The following is a 25,809-nucleotide window of genomic DNA, read 5'->3' on the forward strand; positions in this document are numbered from 1 at the left end:
CCTTTAAGGAGAAAAATTCCCTTGAGGGCAAAGTTCCTCCGGCAAATTCCCTAGGGCAAAGTTTCCTCAGAATTTTGCTACGTGCTCATTAAGGTCCCTAGAAATGTTTGATGTCCTTGTACCTACCCCACAGTCTTAACTGCACCCAGAGGTGGTCGAGCAGACCCACTCAGTTCGCCCTTTTGCTTTGGGTGTCCCTGAATTATGCTGCTGCTGCTTGTTGAGGATTACAAACCTGTGTTCCAGCAGCAGGATGCACACAGGGGGTGTGTCACCTCCTTGCAGTCTGCCAGGCATAATCAGTCCCTGGTTTTAAGGCACAGACCCATGCTGCCGGCTGGTGTTCCTGCTGTCCCAAGCTTTTTTTGCAGTCCTGCTCCTGGAAGCCAATCCTCTCACTTCTGCTTGTGTAGCCCCACATGAAGTGCCTCTTAGGAACTGATGAAAGCTGTCTCAACTCACAGGACTGCTTTCACACTGAAATCTGTTAGAGATTGTTCCCAACAATTGCCCAGCCAACACTAATGCGTGGAAGACACAACTCTTCAACCTGCACAGGGAGATTCAGCACAGTGTGTTTGCAAACCGAAAGCTGGGCCTGTCAGCAGCACACAAAGCTGCCTGCACAACTATGGGTTGAGTTTGGTGACCAAAATCCACATTGTCAGCTCTACAGCAGATATCAAGCTCTGATCTCATTTATTCTGGGATTAATTAGGAGCAACACCTCCCATAGGCACTGCTTTCATAAATTAAAGCTAGTATAAAGCAAGGAGAATCAGGACCAAGGAATCAACCAGGCTGTGTCTTTTGAGCACAAGTACTTAGCAGCAGCTTCTACTCACTGAAGTTTGCTTACTAGCAAAAACAGTTCCTACCACCAGCACCAGGGATGTTGGAGGGCAGCCTCATTTCCTGGAATACAGTCAGCATTTCCTGAATTCAAGTTGTTCACAGGTCAAAAATAACTGCATTTCGAGCGAGCTTCTACTCTCTGCTACTGAAAACACCCTATTTTTCCTCTCATTGCAAAGACTGGACACAAGCTTTTCACAGAAAAAGAAGTTTATTCTTTAGTTACTGAGGAGGCATTTGAAGAGAAGGACGTAGGGAATGGCACTGCAAATACTGTCACCAAAACCAGCAGGAAGTCAGGTGAATTTATTCTCTCAAATGTTTGACTTCACATCCTTATAGGAAAAAACCCCAAAATCCACCCCTCATAAAACCCAAAGAAACAACAATACCAATAAAAAAGAGCTTCACTGTTGCTTTGAAAACTGAAATTTCAAAATTTCTACCAGAAATTTCTCATGCACAGAAGAAACTGTGCAAAGTAAAAAGGTGAAAGCCTTTGAGAGACTGTGAAGTCTGTAGTTCTTGCTCTTATGTCAGTCAGCCATGCAAATGTGTTTTTTTATTTCTAACCAAGCTCCAAAATTCCACAAACTATTTTGAGGACTTCCAGCAACTGCGGTGAATAAACCACAACTGCTTACTATTTTTGAAAGCTGTTGCTTCTTGCTTTGGAAACAATGTCAGTTATACCAGATGTTAAAAGAATTCTCAAAACCATACTTCATGAGACCTCTCTGTGTTGTTTTGTATTAAATTGCATGGGATGAATGGAGACCATTATACAAAGTGGTATAGTTTCTGAGAGCAATTTCAGCCAGTTCCACCAATCTTTTTTTTTACTATTATTTCTCACATTAATAACAGAAAATAAGACTTTGTCCAAGCAGGCAAACAAGCTACAGGTTTACTTTTACCACAATGACCATGACAAAGGATATCTCTGTGTGAAGACTTGTTAAATAGTCATTGAGAAGCAGACAGCATTATCCTGGTAATTTCATTGGAAGTGGAACGGAGAAGGACACTTGGGTCAGCAATACTGACCCACAATCCACCCCCCCAAAACAACAAACAAACAAACAAAAAACCCATATAAAATACATCACTTTGGGTTAAGATTATTTTAGGGATCAGTTAGTAACTTTGAAGGTTAAATAAAAGTTGCATGTATATATTACAAAAAGACATGGCAAAGTTTTTTACATCCTGAGGGGTTTTTTTTAATAAATTATAAATATTTACAAATAGCAGTAGAGGTAAAAAGTCAAGTGCTACCAGAAGTGAATTTGAAACTTTTGTACACTGTACAGTGTGCAAGCTGTACACTTTTGCAGTACAGCTGCAAGTAGCAGAAGAAATTGTGGAGTAGAAAGGGCATAAGCTGAAACAACGGGAAAGCTGAAGCCTCTTATCTTTGGTTACCAGTGTCAAACCTTCATGATTCTTTACACAAAACAAGTTCAAAATGAACTAAATTGTCTTTCAACTTTCATGAACAATCAGCATGTAAACATAATGAAAAACACTCCATACCTTGATGTTCTGAAAATATTAATGCACAGTGTTTTTCTTTTTGATTCTTTTTGAGCTTCATTATAAACAAGACCTCAGTTTTCAAGTTTTTGTCCTAGTATCAAGCAACTTAAAAACATAGTATTATTTCCCAGAAACGAGTAGAAGTGAGCTGGCATTCTTAGAAAAATGTGAAGAGCTAAGGTTTAAAAAGAAAAGTCCTAAAAGTTAAAAAAATATACAAAGCTTTAGGAAAAGCCCAAACCTGCTGTTAATAGCAAGTTACAGTGCAACATCAAGCTGAAACGAAGTTTTATGACAGAATTAACCACTGTCAGGAGATGATCAGTTTGCCAGGCATCTGCCAACTCTAGGACATAGCATTGTGTAGAACCACGACTAGAAAATGCAAACTTCCACCCATCTGGGCCTGCTGAAGGATGAAGTTTTTTTCTGATTGTAAAAAGGCACTCATAAAAAAGTGCATAGAAAGCTGATCAGGATTTGATTTGATCACACTCATGCAATATATAAAACTTTGTAAATTTCTAAGTATCAACTACAAAGAGGTTCTAGTGTGTTAGTAGAGCACCATTTGTTAAAACCACATACAAAACAATTCAAAAGATTTTGTCCATGAGTTGGCCTATTTGTCTTCACATGGTAGCACTAGAAAAGGAGGCTGTCTTTCCTGAGGAAAGAAAAATAGGCACCAGAAACAGTTAAGCCTGTCTTCAAAGTTCTTCTTGATCAATCTCTGACAACTTCATTGCTTGTGGAAGCCCTTCAAGAGAATAGGTAGCACCTTCTTCATCACTGAATTCTACTGCTTCACTTTCATATTTGTTCGGGCAACAAAGCAATTATTTGCCTATGCTTTAAGATCTGAAACAAAAGAATAAGAAAAGCACACAGGTAAATTACTCTCTTTTCTTCTGGAAATTGAACTAGCTACATGAGAATACTGGAAGCTTTAAATACTAATGAGGTGTTGGGAAGATGCACCAAGACACTGTCACATGACTCTTAACAATACAGTTAGAGCAGGTACATGACCACTGGTATCTCATAGCCACTAAACATTTTACCCAAATTATCTGTTTATGATTAGGCACATTCCTCTGCAACCGGGCCAGGTTTAGAACATTTATTACTTACTCCCAGCCACCTGTTTAGCAGCTGGTAACCTGTGAAGTTATTCTGCCTCCATGACTTTGGATCACATAATCAAACAATTAAGACACCACTTCTATTCAAATGTTTTATGTCTATAATCTAAATACCAGCTGTGCATCACACGTGCATGTGTTGCTGCTGCCACTGCTGCTGCTGTGTTTCTTCCACACAATAATGCCAGGTGCTTTTGGAGTTTTCTGTTTTGAGGATTGACAATACAGCTCTTATTTGACAAGCCAGGAGACCGAAGGCAGAGGGAAGTTACAGTGCAGGAAGTTCAAGACTACAAGCCTAGCCTAACTCATGACATGCAACATGCAACAGCCTCTAACCAGGCAGATTTCCAACAAGGTACACACAAGCCCACTTACATGGGTGTTTCCATCTTGTTGTACACATAGCAATTCCATAAGGGGAGCCACCTGGATGTGCCAGGGCACCATGCTCTTTGGTCTTTGCTCCCATTTTGATAGCACTACCCATCCCTTCCACTAATCTCTAGCTCAACATCACTCCAACCTAGGATGTCAGGAGATAGCCTAGGAGAGCAGCATATGGTGATACATGGTACTCAACTCTGTAGACAATGAGAAAAAGAAAGTTGTCCTTAGTCTGGCTCTCACAAAGTCCCTGGATAGGCCTGAAGTATTTTTATGAGTTGTGTGTTTAAAATCCAAGCAGGATATCCAAAAGGATACTGCTTTATCTTAGTGATGATAGTAAAGAGCACGATCAAAAAGCCAGTCGTGTGTGTGTGTGTGTGTGTGTGTGTGTGTGTTTGTGTGCTATTTTCTCTTGTCTGTGCAGTGAGAGGGTCTGAATATGAAATAGGGTTCTGTTACTTTACAGCTTCAGGGATAAGCATCAGGTTTCATACCCACCTCCAAAACATACAAAATGTTCAGTTCTCACATGGTTTGCAAACAGCACCAAAGCAAGCACAGCTGCATCTGGTACCTCAGCATGACATAACAGACCTGTTTCAGCTGCTAAACCATTAAGGGTGATGCAGAAGCACAGTTTAGTCCGGCAAAGCAGTACCTCATTTGGACCAGGAAAAATACACTGAGTTTGACTTCATTTGGCTTTCAGTATTACTCATTGTTAACTAACAGGATCTGACTCAGTTATTACAACACACCACACCTTCCTCTGTGGCTACACAGCCTGTTCCAAGTCTGCTTCCTGGTTTCATGAGGGGCTCATCTGCAGTTTTGTCTCCATCGTAGAGTCAGGATTTTTATACTCAGTCCTGCCTCCCTCCCACCCTCCCATTCATCCATGTTTCCTCACATTCAGAGATTTTTTCACCCCTCTTTTCAACACTATCTTCAGCAAATACCAGAATTTATAGATGTGATTGCTTGGCTGGTAACTCAACAGAAGTATCAAATTTGGCAGAACAAAAAATTCTGCAGCAGTAAGGTGTCACTTGCTTTCACACTGCTGTGCATTTTGAGAATGTTTAAATGGATTATCTGCACCAGCAGACTCCAAAGTAGGTGTGCACAAGGCAATCCATTGCGGTGCAGGAAAAAAGTATTTTTGCACCAGTAACAAAACTTAAAAAATAAAAATATTATTTACTTCATCATTATAATATCTTAAATTTTATTTCATGCAGGTTTTATAATGTATGTAATACATCAGTATGGTAATGATTATATATAACTTATAAATGTACATGAATGGGGTGTGCGTGTTCAAAGTATTTTACTGATGTGGTAGACAATCCCAAACAGTTTGGTGACCACTCACCTACAATACAAAAAGCAGATACTAGCATGAGATGTAACCACAGTTACATCACTCAAGTAAGGACTGTATGACAGACAAAATGACACTTTTAATTTTTTTTTTCCAAGAAAGGAAAATTATTCACAGTCACCCTGTGTGTCAGTCAGCACACTCTCCCAAGACAGAAAGCTTCACCCTCACATACCTTCTTAACTGCAGCTGGAAGAGTTGTTTAGATGTTCCCCATTTTCACCTTCTGCATCCTGGGTCACTTCTGCAAGGACAAAGGCAATACTCAAACAATCCTGGACCTCACAACACTCTGCCTCTCTGCCCCAGATGGATCAAGAATAATCTGATTGAGATTTGGGACATTTGTTTGGCAACAATAGTAATGCTGACCAACATGCCCCACTCCCATGGGATCGCCATCCAACTCCCCCCTTCTCTCCTCCATTCCTGACTCTGCACTGTCTTCACAATCCCTCACACACCACCACTCCCCGGGAAAGTGGTCACAGCACCAAGTCTGACAGAGTTCAAGAGGCATTTGAACAACACTCTCAGGAATATGGTGTGATTATTGGGGTGTTATCTGCAGGGCCAGGGGTTGGAGTCGATCCTGAGGTATCCCTTCCAACTCACCAGATTCTATGACTCTATGAAGGGATCACAGCCAGTTTGCCGACTGGATCAGTAGCACTGACTGCTCCACAGAGCAGGCACTTACCTTCCTGATTTACACCATTCTTTACTATCTGCTTGTCTTTCAGGGCACTGTCGTCCTCATTCAGTGCTCTGTCTGAAAAGAGATCAGAGAACAAATGCAGTCCCTCATGAGCACACTCCGTTGCTTCTGCCCCTCCCCAGCACAGGCACTGCTCTGTGCAGCCCAGGGCTCAGAGCACACCTTCTCCTCTGCAAGTACTGCTGTGCTAGCAGCAAAAGCCCTACTTGAAATTGCTTTGTACAACATTTCAGAGAACATCATAGCCTTGCCTACTGTTTCCCATCCACAGAGCAGTGACTGCCTGTTCCCCAGGTGCTGCTGGCTGCAGTGCGCAGAGGTTCACTGACTCCCCTTCCTGATGTTCCCATTCTATTCTGCAACAAAATAAAGGATTTCATTTTCTGCATCTCGGGTCCAAACGGACAACCTTTATCTATGGACCTGATTCCTCTTTCCTGAACTGTGTGTTTTCCCTCCTTTCTACTTTAAGACAGGCATAAAATAAGCCTCCTTTTCCTTTACCCATGTCTATCTATATGGAAATTGTTACACAAGTGATAACACAATCTCACAGTGCACCCCATCTTCACCATCAGCTACACAATCCCTATTTCTTCAAATGAAAGAAAGCTGTTCTATACCCATTACAATACATGCAGGAAGAATAAGCAGCAAACCCCAGGGGCTTCTGAATTTTTCTGAGTTTCCTTTTCCTTACTGTCATCATTGGTAATTTTTTCCTTTATAGAAAAGACTTCTGCCTTTTCCACCTCTTTATTATCAGCCACTTGTGGCAAATGCTGGAAGAGGTAGTGAGTGAATGAATCACTAGTGCAACAGACTGGGGAAAAAACTGACATTTTTTCTTGAGTTGAACAATAATGTTCAATTTCACTAGCCTTTGGAATTAAAGGAACTTCTAGAAAAAATACAGGTCCCAGAACTTCCTTGACTGGACTAAGAAAACAAAACTGGAGCTTTGCTTAACTGCCTGATGAAGTCTAGTCAAGACTTTCCTGAAGCATAAAGCAAATGGAAGACACAGCAGGTTTCATTCCTTAGAGAAGCACATTTCTGGATGAAGTATCTCCCAAACACAAATTCTGCATGCTGGTTAAGCATCCCATCTCTAAATTGGTGTGCTGAGGCTCTTATCTTTCCTCCATGCTTAGTTCTTTTTCCCACCCACAGATGCTAAAATGGTTTGCAAACCCAGCAAAAGCAGCATCATTCTCATCATATCAAGAGGGAAAGTGAAGCCCCAAGAAAGTGTTTGCTCTGTGCTGTTTACCAAACACAGCCTCCAGGTCTTTCTGATTTGTCTTCTAGTGATCTACCCATGAACATTTACTGTTCCTAAGGCAACAGGATCTTCAAGGCCAAAATGGGAATGGTAAACTCTATACTGAGGACACACTAATGTGGCTTGGACTATAAAAGGCCATGTGCAAAATCACTTTTCCCCTTCATGTTCCTCTGGTTTAGGGCTCTATCTCACTTGTTACCTGATTCAGGCTCTTCATCCTCACAGTGAACAGTGTGTGAACATCCAACTAAGAAAACAGAAATCCTTTTCCAGAAATGTGTATAAAGGTAGCACAACAGTCTGCAAAACATGCAACTCAGCCTTAAAGTGACAACTTCATTGTAACACTTTTAACAGATATTCCTGAGAACCATTATGTTATGCCACTTCAAGGACTCACAATTAATTTCAACTTCAACTTCCCTCCAGCAACCACTTAAGGTCCTAGACCACGACCAACACTGTTTATATTTATGCCTACAACTTCACAAAAGTCTTGCTGATGTAGATCTATTGGTAAAGCTGCACAGATCTGTCATAAAAAGCCAGAGATAGCTGAGAAGAGAATCTGCATCTACTTTTTCTACTTCATCTTTGTGATGCACTGACACTGTAACTTTAAATCCTTCCTCTTTAGAGACCTCAAAGAATCTTGACTAGAAAAATCCTAAAGCAGATTTAAGTGCAGTACCAAAATGAGGGCTTTGGTGGGGGGTTACTGGGGTTTTTTTCCTACCCATCCCTCTCCTTTTCTCACTTTCAGATTCATCCACAGTCTCGACTTCAGCAGTCTCTGAACCACGGGCTAGAGCCACAGTTTTAACAAATGTAAGGTACCAGACTGAGCACCCCACATGAAGGCACTGTGAGCTCAACACCAGAACACTCCAGGAGGGCACTGAGCCTGCCACCTGATGGCAGGAGCTTTGGCCATTCCCCACTGAAGCACTGTTTGGTCTGGTAACAAAACGTTTTTTAAGAATCTTCCCCTGCTCTCCTCAGTCTGCTTGACTGCCTTGGGGGTTAATTTTGTTTGGTTCCTTAAAACAGACCACAGTCCTGGCAACAAAACCCATATATGTTAAAGAACATGATATCCAAATTCACCCTTATGAAAGGGGCACAGACTAAAGGAGTTGTCCCCTTCCTTAGCTGATCACTATATAGAGTGATTTCCACACCTCAACACACAAGAAGCCAGAAAACAGCGCAATCTTGCTGCAAATTAAGGAAGTAAAAAAACCCAAAAGCACTCCAACAAAACACTAAGAAAAAACAAAACAAACAATCCACAACCAAAGAAACAAAAAGCCCCAAAAACCCAAAAAAACCTCAATGCAGATTAGAATGGACAGCAGAAGCCCAGGCAGGGATCTGGACAGGAAGAGAGGAATGAAAGATTGCCCTACAGTGTGCACTTTCCCAGCCCTCATCCTGAGGCCAGCCCCAATTCTCCAATGCTAGAAAGGTAATTAACCTCCAAAGACAGCTGTTGACCAGCAAAATCTCAGGCCATTCACTGTCAGTAACTTTGCCAGCCCCACTAACACATTCACTAGGTGCAGGTCCCTATAATCATCCAATATTGGACCTCAGCTGAGATTTTGAGTCTGCACGTGCACACTTTGAAAACCAATTCAAAAACTCAGACCCTGCAAAAAAGGAAAGAGGAAATCAGACTCCCTGCTCCAACCAAGAGCAGGTGTTTAGAAACATTAGTATCCCAATACAGGTTTCTTACCTCCCTCTGAGTTAGGCTGCTGTTGGCTGCTCCCAGGGAAAAGCTGTTCTTGTTCTCCTATAAAGAAATTTGTTTTAGAAAGTATGTATTAACGACCTGGAAAAAATAACTACACTCAAAGAAAACTTGCTCTATTACCTCTCCAATGAAAGAGTACACTGACACACAATAAAAACTGGCAAGCCCAGACCAAGCACCAGTCTGATTTGCACACATTTGTGACACTCTCTTACCTGTGCCATTCCCTGGACTGTTACTCTGAGCAGCCGTTCCTGCTCCACACCTAATTATACCTGCACAAAAACAAATAGAATATGTGGAGAAACTACTCAGAAATAAAGTTTTGTGCCTTTGGAAACTTGTTGACAGCCTCCATCCATTCCATCCCCCTCTCCAACCCCTAAACCAAAAAAATACACTTCACTGAGAACATGCAACTGAATACTTGATCTGGAGGAAGAACAAAGAATGAAATACTGTTTTGAGGGAAAGACAGTCAGTGAGAGATCAACAGAATGGGTCTCCTGAGACAGCAAGTCAGAATACATCTAATCAAATCTAAGGTGGAGCTTAACAAATTCTGACTATATGTCTTGTACTTAAAACGGCCAACTTCTGCTGCTTGATTATACTGTGCAATGCTTATCCTACCAAGGTATAACAGGTTTGTTTTCTTGCATGTTCAAACCCGCATTGTTTCAAGGGAAGTAACTGAATTGTTTTGATTCTAACTGATGGTCAGTTTTGAATGACATTCTTTGTGTGTTAACACCAAGAGCAGTGTTGTTTTACATCACCAACATGAATGAGGACACAGAAGACACTTTGAGAAAGTTTGCAGATGACATCAAACTGGGGAGAGTAGGGGACATGCTGGAAAGCAGGGTTGCCACTCAAACTGACTTCAACAACCTGGAAAAACATGCTGGCAGAAAAGATGTGATATTCAAAGGCATACAAAGTCCTGAATCTCTTAAGACACCCCATGGACCACTACAGGCTGGGCTCTGACTGGCTAGGAAACAGCTCTGCAGGAAGGAACCTGAAAGCATGAACAAGCTCAACATTACACAGAAAAATGTGCTCTTGTAGTAGAAGGCTTCCAAATACTGGGCTGTGTTAGCAGAAGTGAAGTCAGCCCATCAACACAAATAATTCCTCCTCTCTGTTCAATATTTGGGACACCACACGTGGAGTGCTCTCTCTAGTTTTAGTCTCCCAGTTAATGTAAAAACACCATCTTTCTGAAGTTAGTCCAACAAATGTCCACCAAGATGTCTAGGGGCAGGAGCTGTGCAAGGAGGTGCTGAGAGAATTGGGTTGTTCAGCCTCAAGAAGGACAAGAAGATGATAGGTAACTGCAGTCTACAACTAACTACAGAAAACAAAGGAAGCCCTTCTCAGGAGTACAGAACAGAAAACCAGGAGGCAATGGCTACCAGTTGCCAAAGGGCAACCCCCAACAGAAATAAGGAGAATATCCTTCACTACAAGAGTGTTTCAGCACTTAAGCATGTGCTGAAAGAGGCTGGGAAATTCCCACCCTTGGAACTATTCAAAGTTTGACTGGACAATGCCTTAAGCAGCCTGAGCTAGCTTTGAAGTTGGTTGTGCTTTAAGCAGCAAGTTGGAGATTAAAGTTCCAGAGATGTCTTCCCATCTAGTTTATTTGATGATTCCACACCAACAGAAACTAAATGGACAATAAACAGGAAAGCAAAAGGTCCGCATGCATTATATATCTATTTATGTCTTGATGAGAATATCATCAATTATTCCTTCCCAGATGCGAGATGCATCCAGTACTCTTCACCCTGCAGCCACCTCCAAGTGGTGGCCCCATCTGGAAGTCAACATGAATCTTCCATACAGAGCATGCAAAGGATGAGTCCTGTTTGGGACCCTCTCCAACACAAAAAGAAAAGATGGTGTGCCCATCTATTTCAAATCAGAAGACAATTTAACACAGAAATCCAAAAATGTGGCAGAAAAAGATACACAGTGATAGCCTATAATTACTATTTCTGATTAAACTGTCACATTTACAAAAAAAGATCCTTGAATTCAGTGTAGGGATGGATTGAGAAACAAATACAGAACTCCAAGATGATGGCAATACAGGCTGCCAGGAGGCACAGAAGGTGCCATTTATCAGTTGACCACACTGAGCTGTCAGATTAGACTCAGCATATGATATTCAGATCTGGTATAAGCCTGTCCCAACAGTAAATGTGATCTCCAGGGCATCTTCAGGGCAGCTTTATAATGTTCTCAAAAAGGCTGTGAAAAAAACACTCAGGTAGGAATGGGAGAGACTACAAATACTTGGTAAGTAGAAACACACTGTAAATCAAACACCCAGTCTGAAGGAAAACTATGCAAATGCAAACTGCACTGTTTCCCAGGACTCAGAGCCCAGTGTCAGAATGCAAAAAGTTCAGTACATTATTTCCTTCAAATCTATTCACTTTTTGTCCTAAAATTCATTTAGTCCTAAATTGGACTTGTATCTTCTACTGTTTTTACAAAACACTTGATGGTCAGAAATTTTCATACATTCTACAGAACCTTAGATGAGTATAATCTGGAAGCACATAAAGCTCAGTTAGGAAGTGTTATACATACATTTCCTGAGCAGGAATGCTAGTGGGATTCCTACTAGGACAACAGTTGCAATAAGGGCTCCAATAAGACCCCCCCTGTTCCGTTTGGAAGGACTGTCTCCTTTAAAAAAAAAAAATTAAAAAACAAAGACTGGTTAGTTAAAAAGCAACTGTATGATACACCAGATCAGTAGAGATACAGCCCCAAATACATTTTATAGCTATTTTTTAAAAAGTAACCTCAATAAATTTATGCACCAGAGCCAGTTATTAGCAAAACCCTAAGCCATCTCCAGGACAGTTATATGTTAAGTACCTAATTCCAGTGAAGGTACATCACCACTTGAAAGGCAATGGCTATTCTAGTTCTTGGCCTATGAAAGGCTGAGCCAGATTTCAAACAAATGAAATTTCAGCGAGTATCTCGTATCGGCTTTGCACTGCAAGGTTTTGATGCTTTCTGTGAGAAGATGCCAGAAGCTGCCTCCATGTCAGCAGAGCCCATCAGTGACTGTGGTAGTGTCTCTGGGATAAAGGGTAAAAACTGCTGGACAACGACAGCAAGGGTGAGAGGGGAGTGACAATATGTGAGAGAATCTGCCCAACAGACACCAAGGCCAGTGCAGAAGGAGGTGCAGCTGCTGGAGCAGAGATTCCCTTGCAGCCCATGGAGGACCCCACATCAGAACAGGTGGATGCCTGAAGGAGGCTGTGACTCCATGGGAAGCCCACACCGGGGCAGCCTCCTGGCAGGGCCTGTGGCCCCTGGAGAGAGGAGCCCACGCTGGAGCAGGTTTGCTGGCAGGACTTGAGACCCCATGGGGAACCTGCACTGGAGCACTTCATGAAGAACTTTCACCTGTGGGAAGGACTCATATTGGAGAAGTTCACGGAAGCTGTCTCGTGGGAGGGACCCCACACTGGTTCAGGGAAGAGTGTGAGGAGTCCTGGCCCTGAGGAGGAAGTCAGCAATGACCTGGCTGCAAGCTCCATTCCCCATCCCCCTGCACTGCCCAAGGAGACTAGGTAATGATATCTGGAGCGAAGCTCAGTCTGGGAAGAAAGGAGGGGTTTCAGGGAGGTGTTTTAGATTTGCTCTTTTTTCTCATTATCCTGCTCTAATTTTGATTTGCAATTAATTAAACTCATTTTCCCAAAGTCAAGTCTGTTTTGCCTTTGACAGTAATGCCTGAATGACCTCTCTCTGCCCTTACCTCAACCCATGAGGCTTTTGTCATATTTTCTCCTTCCTGCCCCACAGAAGAGAGGGAGTGACAGATCATCCTGAAGGGCACCTGGCAGCCAGCCAAGGTCAACCCACCACATGCCTCATTTCTAACAAGTTTCTCCAGTAAAGGAAGAATTCTATACTAGTAAAGCATGACAATTACTTTTGCACAGAAATGAGAAATTTTGTCAGTTAAGGACTGCCTTATGCACCCTACAAACCAGATGGTTCCAAACATATTCTCACTCCATGTTAAAAAAAATCCTAAAAATGCAAGACTCAAGCTAAAGGTTGCCCCAAAGCAATAAGCAACAGGAGGAAAACTCCCTTTTCTTTTTTATACCTCACTATGAAGGAGGAGGAAACTATGCTCATTGACTCATGCACATGCTAGATGAGAAAATATTTTATCTTATGGCTGCTAGATGACTCACTTGGAATGGCTGAATAGTTTCACTCCAATTCATGGAGAGCAGTACAAAAGGACAAGTTGTTAGCATTAATTATGGAAGGCCAGAAGGTTCAGCAAAGATCTTCTAAGACCTTCTAATCTTTATTATTACTCAATCAAGTCACAGCTAAAGGTTTTATTCTGTGGAGATCCCTGCAAAAAGTATTTTTCCAGAGGGATCAAACTGTCATCCTCATACTTTACACACACTTTTAGCAGACAAATAACTTCTGATGCTGTTTACTCTTTAAATTCAACCTCCTGGGAAGTCAGGAGAAATCTTACAAAGGCCATGCTGTTTCCCAAACAAGCCTCTCAGACCTGTGTTTGCAACATGACACATTTATTACCTTTTTCTCCTGGAAGGCATTGAATCAAAGAGATTTCAGAGCTCCTTTCTGTTTGTGAAAATTTAATGGTACATGTAGCTTTGGTGGTAGTATCAACAGTCTTCAAAGGGATGGAAAGCACCTGGTTCGGGTAACTGTGTGGATCATTACTCAGCTTCCAAGCATAATTCAGAGACCCCAGGAAATCTGCTGTACAGTTTAATACAAGTTCACCATTGCTGGCATTGCAACTGATTTTAGGTTCTGGAAGGGAATCTAGAAGGAGAGAGAACATTCTGTATTACTTTAGTTATAAACTATATAGAATTTCAGCACAGGACAAGGGGTAGAGCAATAAAAACAGCAGGAGAGTTTTTTGTGGACAAAAGTGTGGGGGTGTGTGCACACGTGCATGAGAGAGAAATGTGTTTCTGAAAGTGACCTGTAAACCACCTGTTTGTGCTTCTCCCTGGCCAAGCCCAAGAGTCCTCATGGCTCATAGGACTAACAGACACACTGGTCACATATATTTCCCAAAGACTACTAGTGAGGCTGAGTAGATCTGCACAGGATGATGCCACAGATATTCAGGCATGTATAATACGCCTGCAGGAATATCTTTAACAGATACATAATCCCTGGGATTACCTAGTCAGCTTGCTCAAAATGTTTGGCTTTCTCCCTGAAAGTGCAGTGTGCCATCTACACATGTTCTCTAACTCATCCCAAGGTGAGTAATGATGGGCACACAAGTGAGATGCCACCTTTGAATACTTGTTCAAAGTGCCGAAGCAACTTAAAAATAAAAGACAATGAACAATCCCCTCTGTTTCCTTACAAATATACAACGCCCTTTCTAGACATTTTAAAGTGAATAGTGGTTCACATTCTTTATGCAGTTCTTCCAGTACTTACCTAACACACCAAGTACAAAGTCTAAGTAGTGATCTTCCACAGAAACCCGGTACTGTAACTCATATGGGCCAGCATCACCCTTCTCCAGGTTAAATATAGTCAAGGATCCATTCTCCATAAGTACGCTCCTGTGGCGGAGAGGACCAAAATATGTAGGTATGCTTTGTTCTTCCCATTCAGCCACTTTATTCTTGTTTTTCTTCCAGACAATTTCCACTATTTTTTGGTCTATTTGTACTGGAAAAGTAAAATTTTCTCCCACAAGGCCAACTACGTCCTCACAGTAGATGTGTGCTATAGGGGGGAGAAAAAAAGAAAAAGTAACTTCAGCAATTGTTTTATAAAACACTGCTTGACTAATGCCATATGCAATATCATATACTTTCAAATTTAGGTTAGAAGCACATCACAAAGTTGAAACTAAGGTACACATCAGTTAAGAATTACACAAACCCAGGCTGTCAGCACAATTGTGTGACAGGCATGGCAAAGAAATCCAGTTTCCACATTCTGGTCCCAGGCAGAATAATTGCCCCAATGATCTTCCCTATCCTAAGCCCCTCTATCCTCAGTACTTTCCCTCTGTTCACTTGAAATAGGCCTCCTGTCCATGATCTGGTGAAAAATATTAAATGAAGAATTGTCACCACCAAAATCTGTTTCAGCATCTTGTTGCAGAACACCCAGACTGAAGTTCCTGCTGATCAAATAAACTGCAATTTTCCCAGTATGAATATTCACATTAGTAAAATGCACACTTCTGATGCGAAACTGCTACTGAGTTCAAAGCACCTGCTCTGAAGTCATGGGAGTATTAGGGATTTCCCTTGAAATGTCACTTAAGCAAGTTTATTTCACAGTCAATATATGTGAAACAGCATCCTATCCTCTGAGATCTGGCAGAGCTGTCAGCAAGAATGAAGCTGTTCAGAAACTTTCACTGCTCTCAGTTTTGAGTCAATTACATTCCGCTAAAAATGCCCAGGCATTTAATATAAATAAAAAAAACAAAAAACAACAGAAGAGAGATAAGAGATTTTCCCTAATTTTCACTGAAAACAGCTACATTTGTGAGGGAAAAAAACCAAAAACAAACCTTACTGATCTAACAGACAAAATCCTACTATGGGGAAGGGACCACAACCTTTAAACCATCAGCAATCACCTTCCACTTCCAAATAGCTCCAAATGGCTCTAAAACAATTGCAAGATCACTGCCATGGCAGACAGAAACAGAGCCAAAACCACTTTGGTATCGAGTTCAAGTGACACTTGCATTTAGGAATCGATTCTTGTCCACAGTAGCTGGTAACATTTTACTTGTACATTGAAGGAAGGGCAAGGTTAAGAAACAAATGAGGTCTCATATTAAGGCAGGATTCCAAATCTGCACCATGTAAAACTTCCCTTTAAACAGTAGCTATGCATGGTGAAACAAATATTTCACATGTCTACTCCTCAAGCCAACTGGTTCCAAGTAACAGCTAGTATTCTGTGTTTTATCTTTTTTTATTTATTCCTAAATGGGATCAGTTTAAAGACCCACCAATTCCTATATCCTGACAAACAGAAGGTCAGCTGGCCTTCCTTTCCCACTGGCAAAAGACAGTGCTCGACAGCTGTTCTGCCACACCACAGAAACACAGACTTTCTCTCGCAGGACAACGAACACAAGCAATAAAAATGCACTTCCTTGTGCTTGGCCAGAGAAATGCACACACGTCTTCTCCATGCCTTACTTTTTATGGAATATCCAATCTGTTTGCACTCTTGAAAGCACTCTTCTCGTGCCACTGGACTTGTAACTTCTTGTTGTCTGGACTTACACGATCACCTCTTTCAGGCACAGGAATTGTAGAAGTAATCAGGGTAAGCTATCACCTCTCACATCTTGTCAACACAACCTACCTGCTTTCCTTGTATTCTACCCTGTTCAGGCAGATTTAAGCATTTAACTTGAGCATCTCTTTCCACCTATCTCAAGTAATGATTTCCAGAAGAAAAAAGAACTCAGAAACTCCAGACTTTGTGTCTGGATATCACGAGACTGCAAGATGCTGGGTAGGGTGGAATGCCATTTTGATCTGATGAAGCCTGGAGTCTTGTTAGAGACCTTTGTTTCATAAAGACAGTTTCTAGGAGCTCATATTCCTCAAGTAGTCATCCCCCACTGCCTAAGAACCTGTGGTATTCCTAGCATGGAGAAAAACTCCCTGCTCTTCCCACTGTGAAATTCTACCTCTCGGTAGCTTTGGCTCGCAGATACAACCAGGCTGTGGTGGCTTGACATCAGCATAAGCCAAACCACAGTGGCCATTGACAAGAGTCTTCAGCAAGGACAGCAGCTGTTTGCTGGGCACTAAGAACATGAGCAAGGACAGTCACCATTGCTCAGCCAACCATTTGTAACTTCCTACATTTGGGTGTTGATCCAGGTAAATGCTCCATGTCTTTACTTTCTTTCAGCTAACCATAAGTGCTAGGCTGGAGTTATGAGAGCAAAATTGTTGCTTCTTCAAGCCCATGAGAGAGACTGAAGGAAAGCAGAGCTGAGAAAAACCCACATTTGCTCTCCACGGGTTCTACATGGCACAGGGAGGCACTGTGGTCTTCAGGACACTCCCTTCTTGCTGGCAGGTCCAGCAGTAGGACAAGGAAAAGGTTATTCCTCAAGGATAACAGCCATCCCCTCCCACCTTAAAACATCTAATCTCTGGTTTTATTTCTCTGCTTCACTGGTCTAGTGAAAATGTGAAGCCTCCCAGTCAGTGACATCAGCTTCCTTTTTTCAAAGAAATCATACAGAAATATTGCAGAAGGTCATAACCACACATCTTTGAGCTTCTGGAAAAAGCATGTGTCATCATGTTTTCTAAATTCCTAAGAAACCCTTCCCCATCTTTTCTACTTCATTTTATATGGAAACATGTACAAACATATTTCCCCTTTCACAGTGGTGAGCAAAGAGGGAGACATGACAACCAAACACTCTCTCTCACACTCTATTTGGAAAGCTAAAAGTGCCTTTTCTTTCATTTCTCTGCTTTCTCCCTCTCTTCTTATTGTAGCCTTTTATTCCAAGATGAAGTTCACACAACAAAATAGTGCCCTGCGAAGGCCTCCAGTAGCTTCTACAGAAACCATCAGATTTCCTGCTCCTGCACCTCCTAAAACCCACTCCAAACTCCTTCTTATGCCAAGTCTTTGTGTTCTCTCCTTCCAATCAAATCACATGCTGAAAGTGGCACAGGTAAAGAGGAGCCAACATTGTGTGGGCAAAGCCTCTTCTGCAAACCCACCACCTCACCTTGTCAACATCATCTTCTGCTCCCACTTCTCCAGCAGCCAGACCCACACAACTCAGTGCTGTACTCAAGTTTTAAGACTCCCCAGACTAATTCTCTTTCAACATTTTAGCATGCCAAAGGTATCTATATTCCAGAAGACTAAATAGAACTTAATATTTAATTTACCAGCAATAAATGCTTCATTACTGTATTTGTCTACCTGGTTTGACTTTCTTCACTGTTTTTCCTGGAGCTGACATAAAGCCTAGTTATTTTGGAGAACATCTGTAAGATAAGCCCTTTTTATTTTTAATGCGGTCATGAATATTTTTTGTCTCAAATACCTATTTGAAATGCACAGAGGTATATATTAGGTCTATACAGGCAGCAGCTAGGTTCTCCTAGTACCATTAAGACACTAACATTCCACCTGCTGAAACTGGAGGGAAAAGTCCTTCCTAATTAGTTTATGGCGAGGAGCTATTTCCTTCAGGAGTAGGGCTTTCTAAAGAGAAGGTTTTTCTTTTTCCTTTTATTTTATTTGAAACTTCCAAACTACCCCTCTCTTCAGCTTTTTTAAAATTCTGAATTCCCCCATCAACTGTAACCAGCAGACAATTCTGTTCCTTCCTAACCGTCAAAACCACCAGCTGCAGAAAAACCTGAAATCAGTGTTCAGTCCAGAAGGACTGTGAGAATATTTACCAACCATTGTTTTCTTAATTCCCCCACAGGCCACACACAACCCACTTCCTAAACTCCAGTAAGAAAGCACTGAGAGCCATGGTGTAAAAGCATGGGCAAAAGCTACAGCCCGGAGAGGGAGAACACAGATGACAATAAGATGTAGCAGCAGCCCAGGCTGTTGCAAGATAAAATCAGATTTGTGCAGGAATGAATGCAAATCCTACATGTAACATCCAAAGCAGAGGTGTTCTCCTGCATACTGCAGCACCTTCTCAGACGTGTGTGTTGCTCCCCTGGACAATACAGGGCTGCATCTACAGAGCTCTACACATCAGCAAAGGCAGAACCCAAGGGTGGCACCTACCAACAAGCCTGGGTCCCTCCCCACTGCAAAATCCATACCTTCAGTCATATCCCTTACGAAGGGCCCAACAACAGGCAGCATTCCTGTGTAGAGGCTATCCAGTCATTTTTAAACTATGCTGGTGACCAAAAGCATGGGGATAACTTACTTATTCCTCCTTCTCCCTTTCTCTGTCTGCCCATCACTGCAGTGAAATAGGCACGCAGACAGTGCAATCTGCTGACAGACTGTACATGACACACAACCCCACTCCAACTAAAGAAACAACAACAACAACAACAAAAAACCACAGAAGGAAGGACTGTAATTCCCAGATGTGACTCACTGTGGGAACACCAGTGCTTGTACATGGAATGGAGCAGAAGTGAGGGAAATGAGGAAGAACAAGGGTAAGAGCACAGAGGAAGGGCAGGCAGTGATCTCTTCTCTGTGGTGACCAGTGACAGGACCCAAGGGAATGGCCTGAAGTTGTGTCAGGGGAGGTTTAGGTTGGATATTAGAAAAAGGTTCTTCACCCTGAGGGTGGTTGGGCACTGGAACAGGACAGGGAGCGAGAGGACTGGGAACCACCACTCTAAGCAGTGGTAAACTATTATGGAGGATCATTGTGTCCTGCAGATAGTTGATTATTTACAGTCTCTAGGCTTTGTTTAGGGACAGGACTGACTTGCAATTAAGCCTGCCCTGAACTATGAAAAAAGCAGCAGTTTGAAAGCAGCCCAGAGGCACTGGAACAGGTTTCCGGAGAATGGATGCCCCACCCCTGGCTGTGTTCAAGGCCAGTCTGGATGGGGCTCTGAGCAATCTGGTCTAGTGGAAGGTGTTCCTGCCCATGGCAGAGGGTTGGAAGTGGATGATCATTAAGGTCTCCTCCAACCCAAACCATTCTATGATTCCAAATCTTCTGGTCACTTATTCCCAGCATCCTGACAGCAGCACTTCCTATGCTGTATAAGCAGGGTCTTCATGTAAGGCTCCTTGAACAACAGCACTGAGAAAATAATGTCTCAGTAACTCTTCCCTTCAATCAGGTTCATTTTCAGCCACATCATCTTTGCAGTTCTACTTAGAAAGGATGGACAAACTGATGCCATAGACAGGAACTGTTCTCGACCTGTGGGAACACCAGCTTAAACAGACTCCAAATTACAACCTCTGTCTCTTACAAACCCTGTATCACCCAGCCAGCCCACAGTCACACTACCCTGAACACAGCCAATTGGGTCTCCTGAGGCTTCAAACAGAGAGGAGGATGAGTAAGGAAAAAATCGAAAATAAACAAACAAAAAAAAAAAAACCCAAATAAACAAACCTAAACCCACCTGGTTTTTTTATGAACACCTTTAACACACTCACTCACTTTATTTCTGTGAATCCAGAAATCATCTTGTCTTTCAAAAGTCTAAGACCATTAATTATATTAAGGCAAGAAACTATCAGAAAAATTTTTCACTGTGTTCATCCTGCAGTGTTAAATAGCAATGGCAAAAATATTGTTTGATTTTGGTTTTAATATGACATAACAACCTCAGCCCTTATCAAGACTTTTTAATCAGAGGACAGAGGTTTGGTTAATTTTTTTTTCCTCTGTGAAGAATTTATAACTTTCTCTTTATTCAGGAAGATTCAAGAGTAACGGGACAGGACAACACAAGCAGGTGACAGCTTCACAGTGCTTATAATTGATTTATCCATTTATACTATTTAAAATAGTGTTTGACATTTCTATTAGCAACACACAAAATAACCACATTCCACAAACAACCTGAATTTGTTAGGAGTCCAGGTTTTCCCACATTCATCACAATGCCTTATGGTGTAGTTCCTATGACACCTCTCATAGAGTGGAAAGACACAGAAGAAATACTGAGTAATTCCAGTGTGTTTCTGATTAATAAAAATGTAGAAAGGAGCATATATTTGTGTGTACAGAGAAAAAAAGAAAAGATAGGAAATTTTAAAATAATAAAAAAAAAAGCCAGCCCAAACTTGTTGAAATGTCTAACGACACAGACACAAGAAGCCACATTGAGGGAAGTTTGATTTCTATGCTGGTCACTCTCAGAAGCGGTCTGAAAGAGAAACTATTTTTATAAGCTCTCAGGTTGTCAGTCTATGCTCAGTACTGGAGATGGCAACTTCTGCTTTTAGGTGAACCAGGTTTTCTCAGTTTAACTCAATTTTTTAAAAGAAGTTAAATTGAGAAAGGAAGCAACTATTAATGCAAACATACAATGAAAATGGCATTAAGGAATCCATCTAAATATGCAAGAACTAAAAGGCAGTAACACTGCATAAAAAAAGAGTTGATGCTCAGAACACTGAAGGGGTTCTGTGGCTCTCAGATGAGCCTTAATACGGATGCAGAATGTTTCTAGGTGCTCTAGTTCACATATCCAGCTTACTTCCCACATCCCCTCTGCTTTTGGGGCAGGATCCTGATGCAGCTAAAGCAAGTAAAAGTTTGGCTGCCATCTGCAGTGCAACAGAACTGCGTTCCCACAGGAGTGGCTTGCACTGTGATCCTCCTGTTGGTGTGGTATTGCTTATTCACCTCCTCCACAGGGAGGACGCAAAGGTCTCTGTGTGGGTTGCTTCATCAAGCTAGGCCACAGATACCACACTGACTTTCCTTCCACCCACATACAACATCCAGGATCCCAAATTTGAACAGAGTTTTGTCTTGAACTTCCAACAACTGAAGGAGCATGCTCTTGGTAGGTCTAAAATCAAAGTCCTTCCATAGCCTTGAGGTGGGGCTTTGTGCTGTAATTGACAAGTCTAAGGTTTCATCAGATAAAAAACTGACTTGGCATTGTGAAAAGCAGAAATCCCTTTGTGGTGAGCAGGAATTCTGAAGACACCAGAGCTACATTGCAACTTCTGGCTTCCACAGGGGAATGAAGGAGGACATCTTCTCCCCTACTCCAGACATTCAGCAACGTGACTGGGATAAGTGCAGTGCTTTGGATTTGGATGGAGAAAGGATTCTGGAGGGGAAGGCTGACAAAGGATGAGGATCCACTAACAGCATCCTGGTGTTTAGAACAGGTGTTTGCAAGGCTAGGAACCTGCATGCCAAGTTGAACTGCTCCTGATTTACTTAATGCACTTGGGCAGATCAGTCTGACTTTCAGGGTCTTGATTTTCACATGGAGAGATGATGGATTATTTTACCTCGTTAAAATTAACATGAAATATTTACACGTAGTCAACACGCACATAACAGCAATAATGCAGGCATACCAACAAAAACATGATGCGAAACCATGCCTATTTGGTTTAGTGAACAACAGTAAAGTGTTTGCATTCCCTATCTCCTCCCGTAATCAACCACTTTAGAATCAAAGTTTTACAGAGAAGACAACAGAACTAGCTAAATTTCCCATTAAAGGACGATGCTGCGATGCTTGCAGCCACAATTACTCTCTCCAATGGTCCAAGCACCATCACCTCTTCTTTTCAATTGTATGCACTTTGGAACCTGGAATCTTTTTTTTTTTTCTACTGGAGTCTGTAGCAGGTGGACTGAGACGTGCAGAATAGCAGCAGCATGCCAACTTACATAATGCAAGGTAACAAAGTGTGTCGACTCACGGAAAAAGTTACAAAGAAGACACCCAGTTAATCCTGCATTAGTCACCCTCACTTAGAACTCTGCAAAAGCATGGCAGGTGGTAGAAGAAATTGTAGGTAAAGCTTAAGGTGGGCAGACTCATCCAGGTGTGCAGTGTCCTGGCATCTCTGCTGGTCCTCCATGCACACCTGGACCCCCAACGCTCTCTTACAGAACAGGATATCTCCATATCAATTAAATAAAGCAACTTGAAGACCTCTGAAATAGGATGGGGAGGAAATCACAGGGAGTTGCTCTGAACACTCAGCAGCAAAGAAGTTCTTTTTTTAACAGAGGGATACAAAATAGCTCCTATTTTAGGCACATTCTGGAAACTCCCACAGGAAAAAAAAAAAAAAAAAACACCCCAACCCAAAACCCAAAGTCTAGAAGAAATCCCTAAGTCTAGAGGAATGATAAGCTCTTCACAGATTACATGCTTTTCAGCCCATCTAGCAATAGCAGCTCACTCTGATGACAACAAGAAAGTTTGTACATCCATCTTCAATTTCAAAAATGAACAAATTTTGTTTATACATCTCATGTTCACAGCTCAGTGCAAAGGCTCTGCATGGAAGGATTATGCTCCTAAGGCACAGCGGTGGCATTTGGATTAAGAGGTCCTTTCATTAGTATTTCAACAGCCGTTAACAGTAATAATTTACTTCTACCAAAAAACACAAACCAAACCAAAACCAACAAAAAACACACACAAAATCCCAACAACAATAAAAAACCCCACAGCAACAAAGCCAAACTAACCAACCAAACAACAACAACAAAAATCAAACCAAACAAACCCAACTGCTAAGAAAACCCCAAACGAGCACAAAACGATTGAGAACTTCGACGTTTTGCCCGTGAGCAAGAACGAACACAGAATACAAAATAAACAGCATTTTCACGTTTAAGGATGACAAGAATACTTCTCCAATGAACGCTGGTTTCCTTGACTTTCTTAACCCCTCAGGTTCCGGAAGAAAAGGGTGCACACCGATATAAGGAGGAGGCTGCCCTTGTGGCGCAGCGCGGGGTAAACTTCAGCACCCCGTGCGCGGCTATCACAAAAATCGCACACATCCCCACCGCAAGCTTCCCGTTAGGGCAAGTTTGAAACGAACGGGGCACAGGAACCTGCCGAGAATAGGGTGGGGAGCTCCTGAACGTGCAGATGGCAGATATGTAACTCTAGTTTGAGGTGCGGGAGGGAGGCCCGGGACAGGGCAGCGAGCGGCCGAGAACGCCCGCCCGGCGCAGGGAGCCACTGCCGCTGGGCTCCCGAGGGGACGGCGGCGGCTGGGGCAGCTCCCCGGGCACCTCGGAACTCCCTGCCGCGCCCGCCTCCCCCCGATCCCCGGAGCAGAACGCGCCCGTGCGAATGCCCGGGAAGAGGCGGCCGAGGGTGCGCCGCTCCCGCTGCCCCGGGCGGCACGGAGAGAGAGGGGGAGGAAGGGAGAGAGGGAGAAAAGCGAAGGAATCGGGAAGGGTCCCCAGCGAACTCACAGCTTACCCAGGAGCGGCGTAAGGCACAAGAGCGAAGCCTGCAGCCACATCGCGGCCCAAGCGATCACTGCTCGCAGAGAAACCAAAACCCGACCCTGCCCGAGCCGAGCCCCGCCCTGCCGCGTCCAATTCCGACACTCCGCAGGGCCGGCGGCTCCCTCCGCGGAGAAATCCCCGTGCGCGTTTCTTCTGGGGATTCCGGGACGGTGGGGAAAGGGGGGTTCAGCCGCGGAGACCTCCTCCCGTGCCCTGTGCGGTGTCGGGTGCCGTACAGGGCCTCGGGGTGCCAGGTGGTGCCGCCAAGGGGGTTTGTGGTTCGTGGGGCGCAGCTCCAAAAAGTGCTGGCGACAGAAGTTGTGTTGCTCTTACGTCAGGGAGGATCAACTCTGATAATGGAAAAGCTGAAAGTAAATCAATTCCGTGTGGAGTGGCAGCCGCTCAGGTTAGGTCAAGAAGGAATTTCAGCAGGCATCGCACAGCTCACCCCTGCAGAAAATGATCACAGAATAGTTTGGGTCAGTTCCAACCCCTCTGCCATGGGCAGGGACACCTCTGGCTCCTAATACTGCCTGGAGCCTGGTGTTTGACACTCATGCTCCCAAAAATGTCCTCTATTCTCTTCGAGGGACGCCTGGAAATATCTCCTTTTGAGGGCTGGGCTCAAGGCTAAGCCTGGCCATGTTCTCCTCTTCCACCCAATGTCTCTGGGGGTGGTGAGTAAAGGAAAAAAAAAAATAGAAGATAAACCAACTCTGACTTCTAGGGGTTTTCTTTGACACCAGCTGCCCAGCAGTCCATTCACAAAACTCACACTTAGACTGTTTCATGAATGACTGGCCTCTTGACACTACTGAGTGTTTTTGAGGAAGAAAGGGAAAATTCCACAACAGTTTGGAAAATATAAGTACTCAGCAGCTATTGAAAATTTGGTACCTTGACAAATACTCCTGTGACAGCTGTGAGTCAGCTTTCCTCTCATGGCAGTGAGTTGCTGTGCGGATGCTTCAACCTCCTTCGCCTGCATCCCATTCCCAGTGCAATACCCTGGCTGAGAAGAGTCCAGGTGCAGACCCTACAGCCTCAAAGCATGCTCAGCTCAGACATGCCCAGGCATGCTCAGCTTGTCTGTCTGTCCTGGGGAACACCAGCACAGCACAGTGCTTTGAGGGATGCTCTCACCACAGGTTTATCTCTCAGTCAGATCTCTCCCAGTACTCTTGGGCCCCCCAGTCACTGACGAGCAGCTGTGTCAGGCTATTCACACCCCTTTGAGACACCTCAGCTTTGCACTTCACACAACAGAATCAGGGGAAAAAAAAAAAAAAATCGGCAGCCATTAATATCTCCAAGGAGGGGTCATTCCAGAGTAAATATTCCAACTCTGAGGGATCTTTTTCCCCTTCCTTCTTGGAGTTACTGTTAGCGCCTTTAACTCATCACTGAAGCATGAGCTGGAATGACGCTGCATCTTGAGCTGTCTCATTCAGTTCTTACAAAAACAGAATAACACTGATCCTTTCTTCATAGCTGCGTTGGAATGTCATGACATGTAACTCACAAAGGGAGACAGGCCCGTCCCATAAATTCCTTTTGCTCAGTAACGGAAGCCCACATGGAGGCTTCCTTTCCCTTCGTTACCTTTACCCCTCTGTTCTTAAACTCTGACAAGTGTCAAAGGGAGCTCCCTACCCTGTAAAGGCTCCAAGTCACAGTGTTTACACCAGAAATGTAACATGGCCATCTTCCTGCAGCACTCTCAAGGCAGG

The 25,809-nt window shown here is 43.1% G+C and overlaps 1 protein-coding gene across 3 annotated transcripts; it reads right to left on the bottom strand.

The window, feature by feature from the left end:
• Positions 1–1,047: 1,047 nt before the first annotated feature.
• On the bottom strand, positions 1,048–24,171 carry CD58 (CD58 molecule). 3 transcript variants are annotated; one of them, XM_066175292.1, is made up of 10 exons: positions 24,051–24,171; positions 14,587–14,880; positions 13,693–13,947; positions 11,686–11,784; positions 9,294–9,353; positions 9,061–9,117; positions 7,519–7,566; positions 6,014–6,085; positions 5,489–5,557; positions 1,048–3,255 (listed from the first exon to the last, which is right to left on the bottom strand). In XM_066175292.1, exons 1-9 carry the CDS (start codon positions 24,091–24,093, stop codon positions 5,493–5,495), a joined length of 993 nt encoding a protein of 330 aa, XP_066031389.1. In that variant the 5' UTR covers positions 24,094–24,171; the 3' UTR covers positions 1,048–3,255; positions 5,489–5,492. The 3 variants fall into 3 exon arrangements, with proteins under 3 accessions (XP_066031389.1, XP_066031391.1, XP_066031390.1); XM_066175294.1 differs by lacking the exon at positions 11,686–11,784; XM_066175293.1 differs by lacking the exon at positions 7,519–7,566 and having other exon boundaries at positions 1,147–3,255.
• Between the last annotated feature and the right edge of the window lie 1,638 nt (positions 24,172–25,809).

The sequence above is a fragment of the Chamaea fasciata genome, unplaced genomic scaffold (assembly GCF_029207755.1).
Source record: "Chamaea fasciata isolate MVZ Bird 193981 ecotype frontalis unplaced genomic scaffold, bChaFas1.0.hap1 SCAF_2, whole genome shotgun sequence".
NCBI lineage: Eukaryota > Metazoa > Chordata > Aves > Passeriformes > Sylviidae > Chamaea > Chamaea fasciata.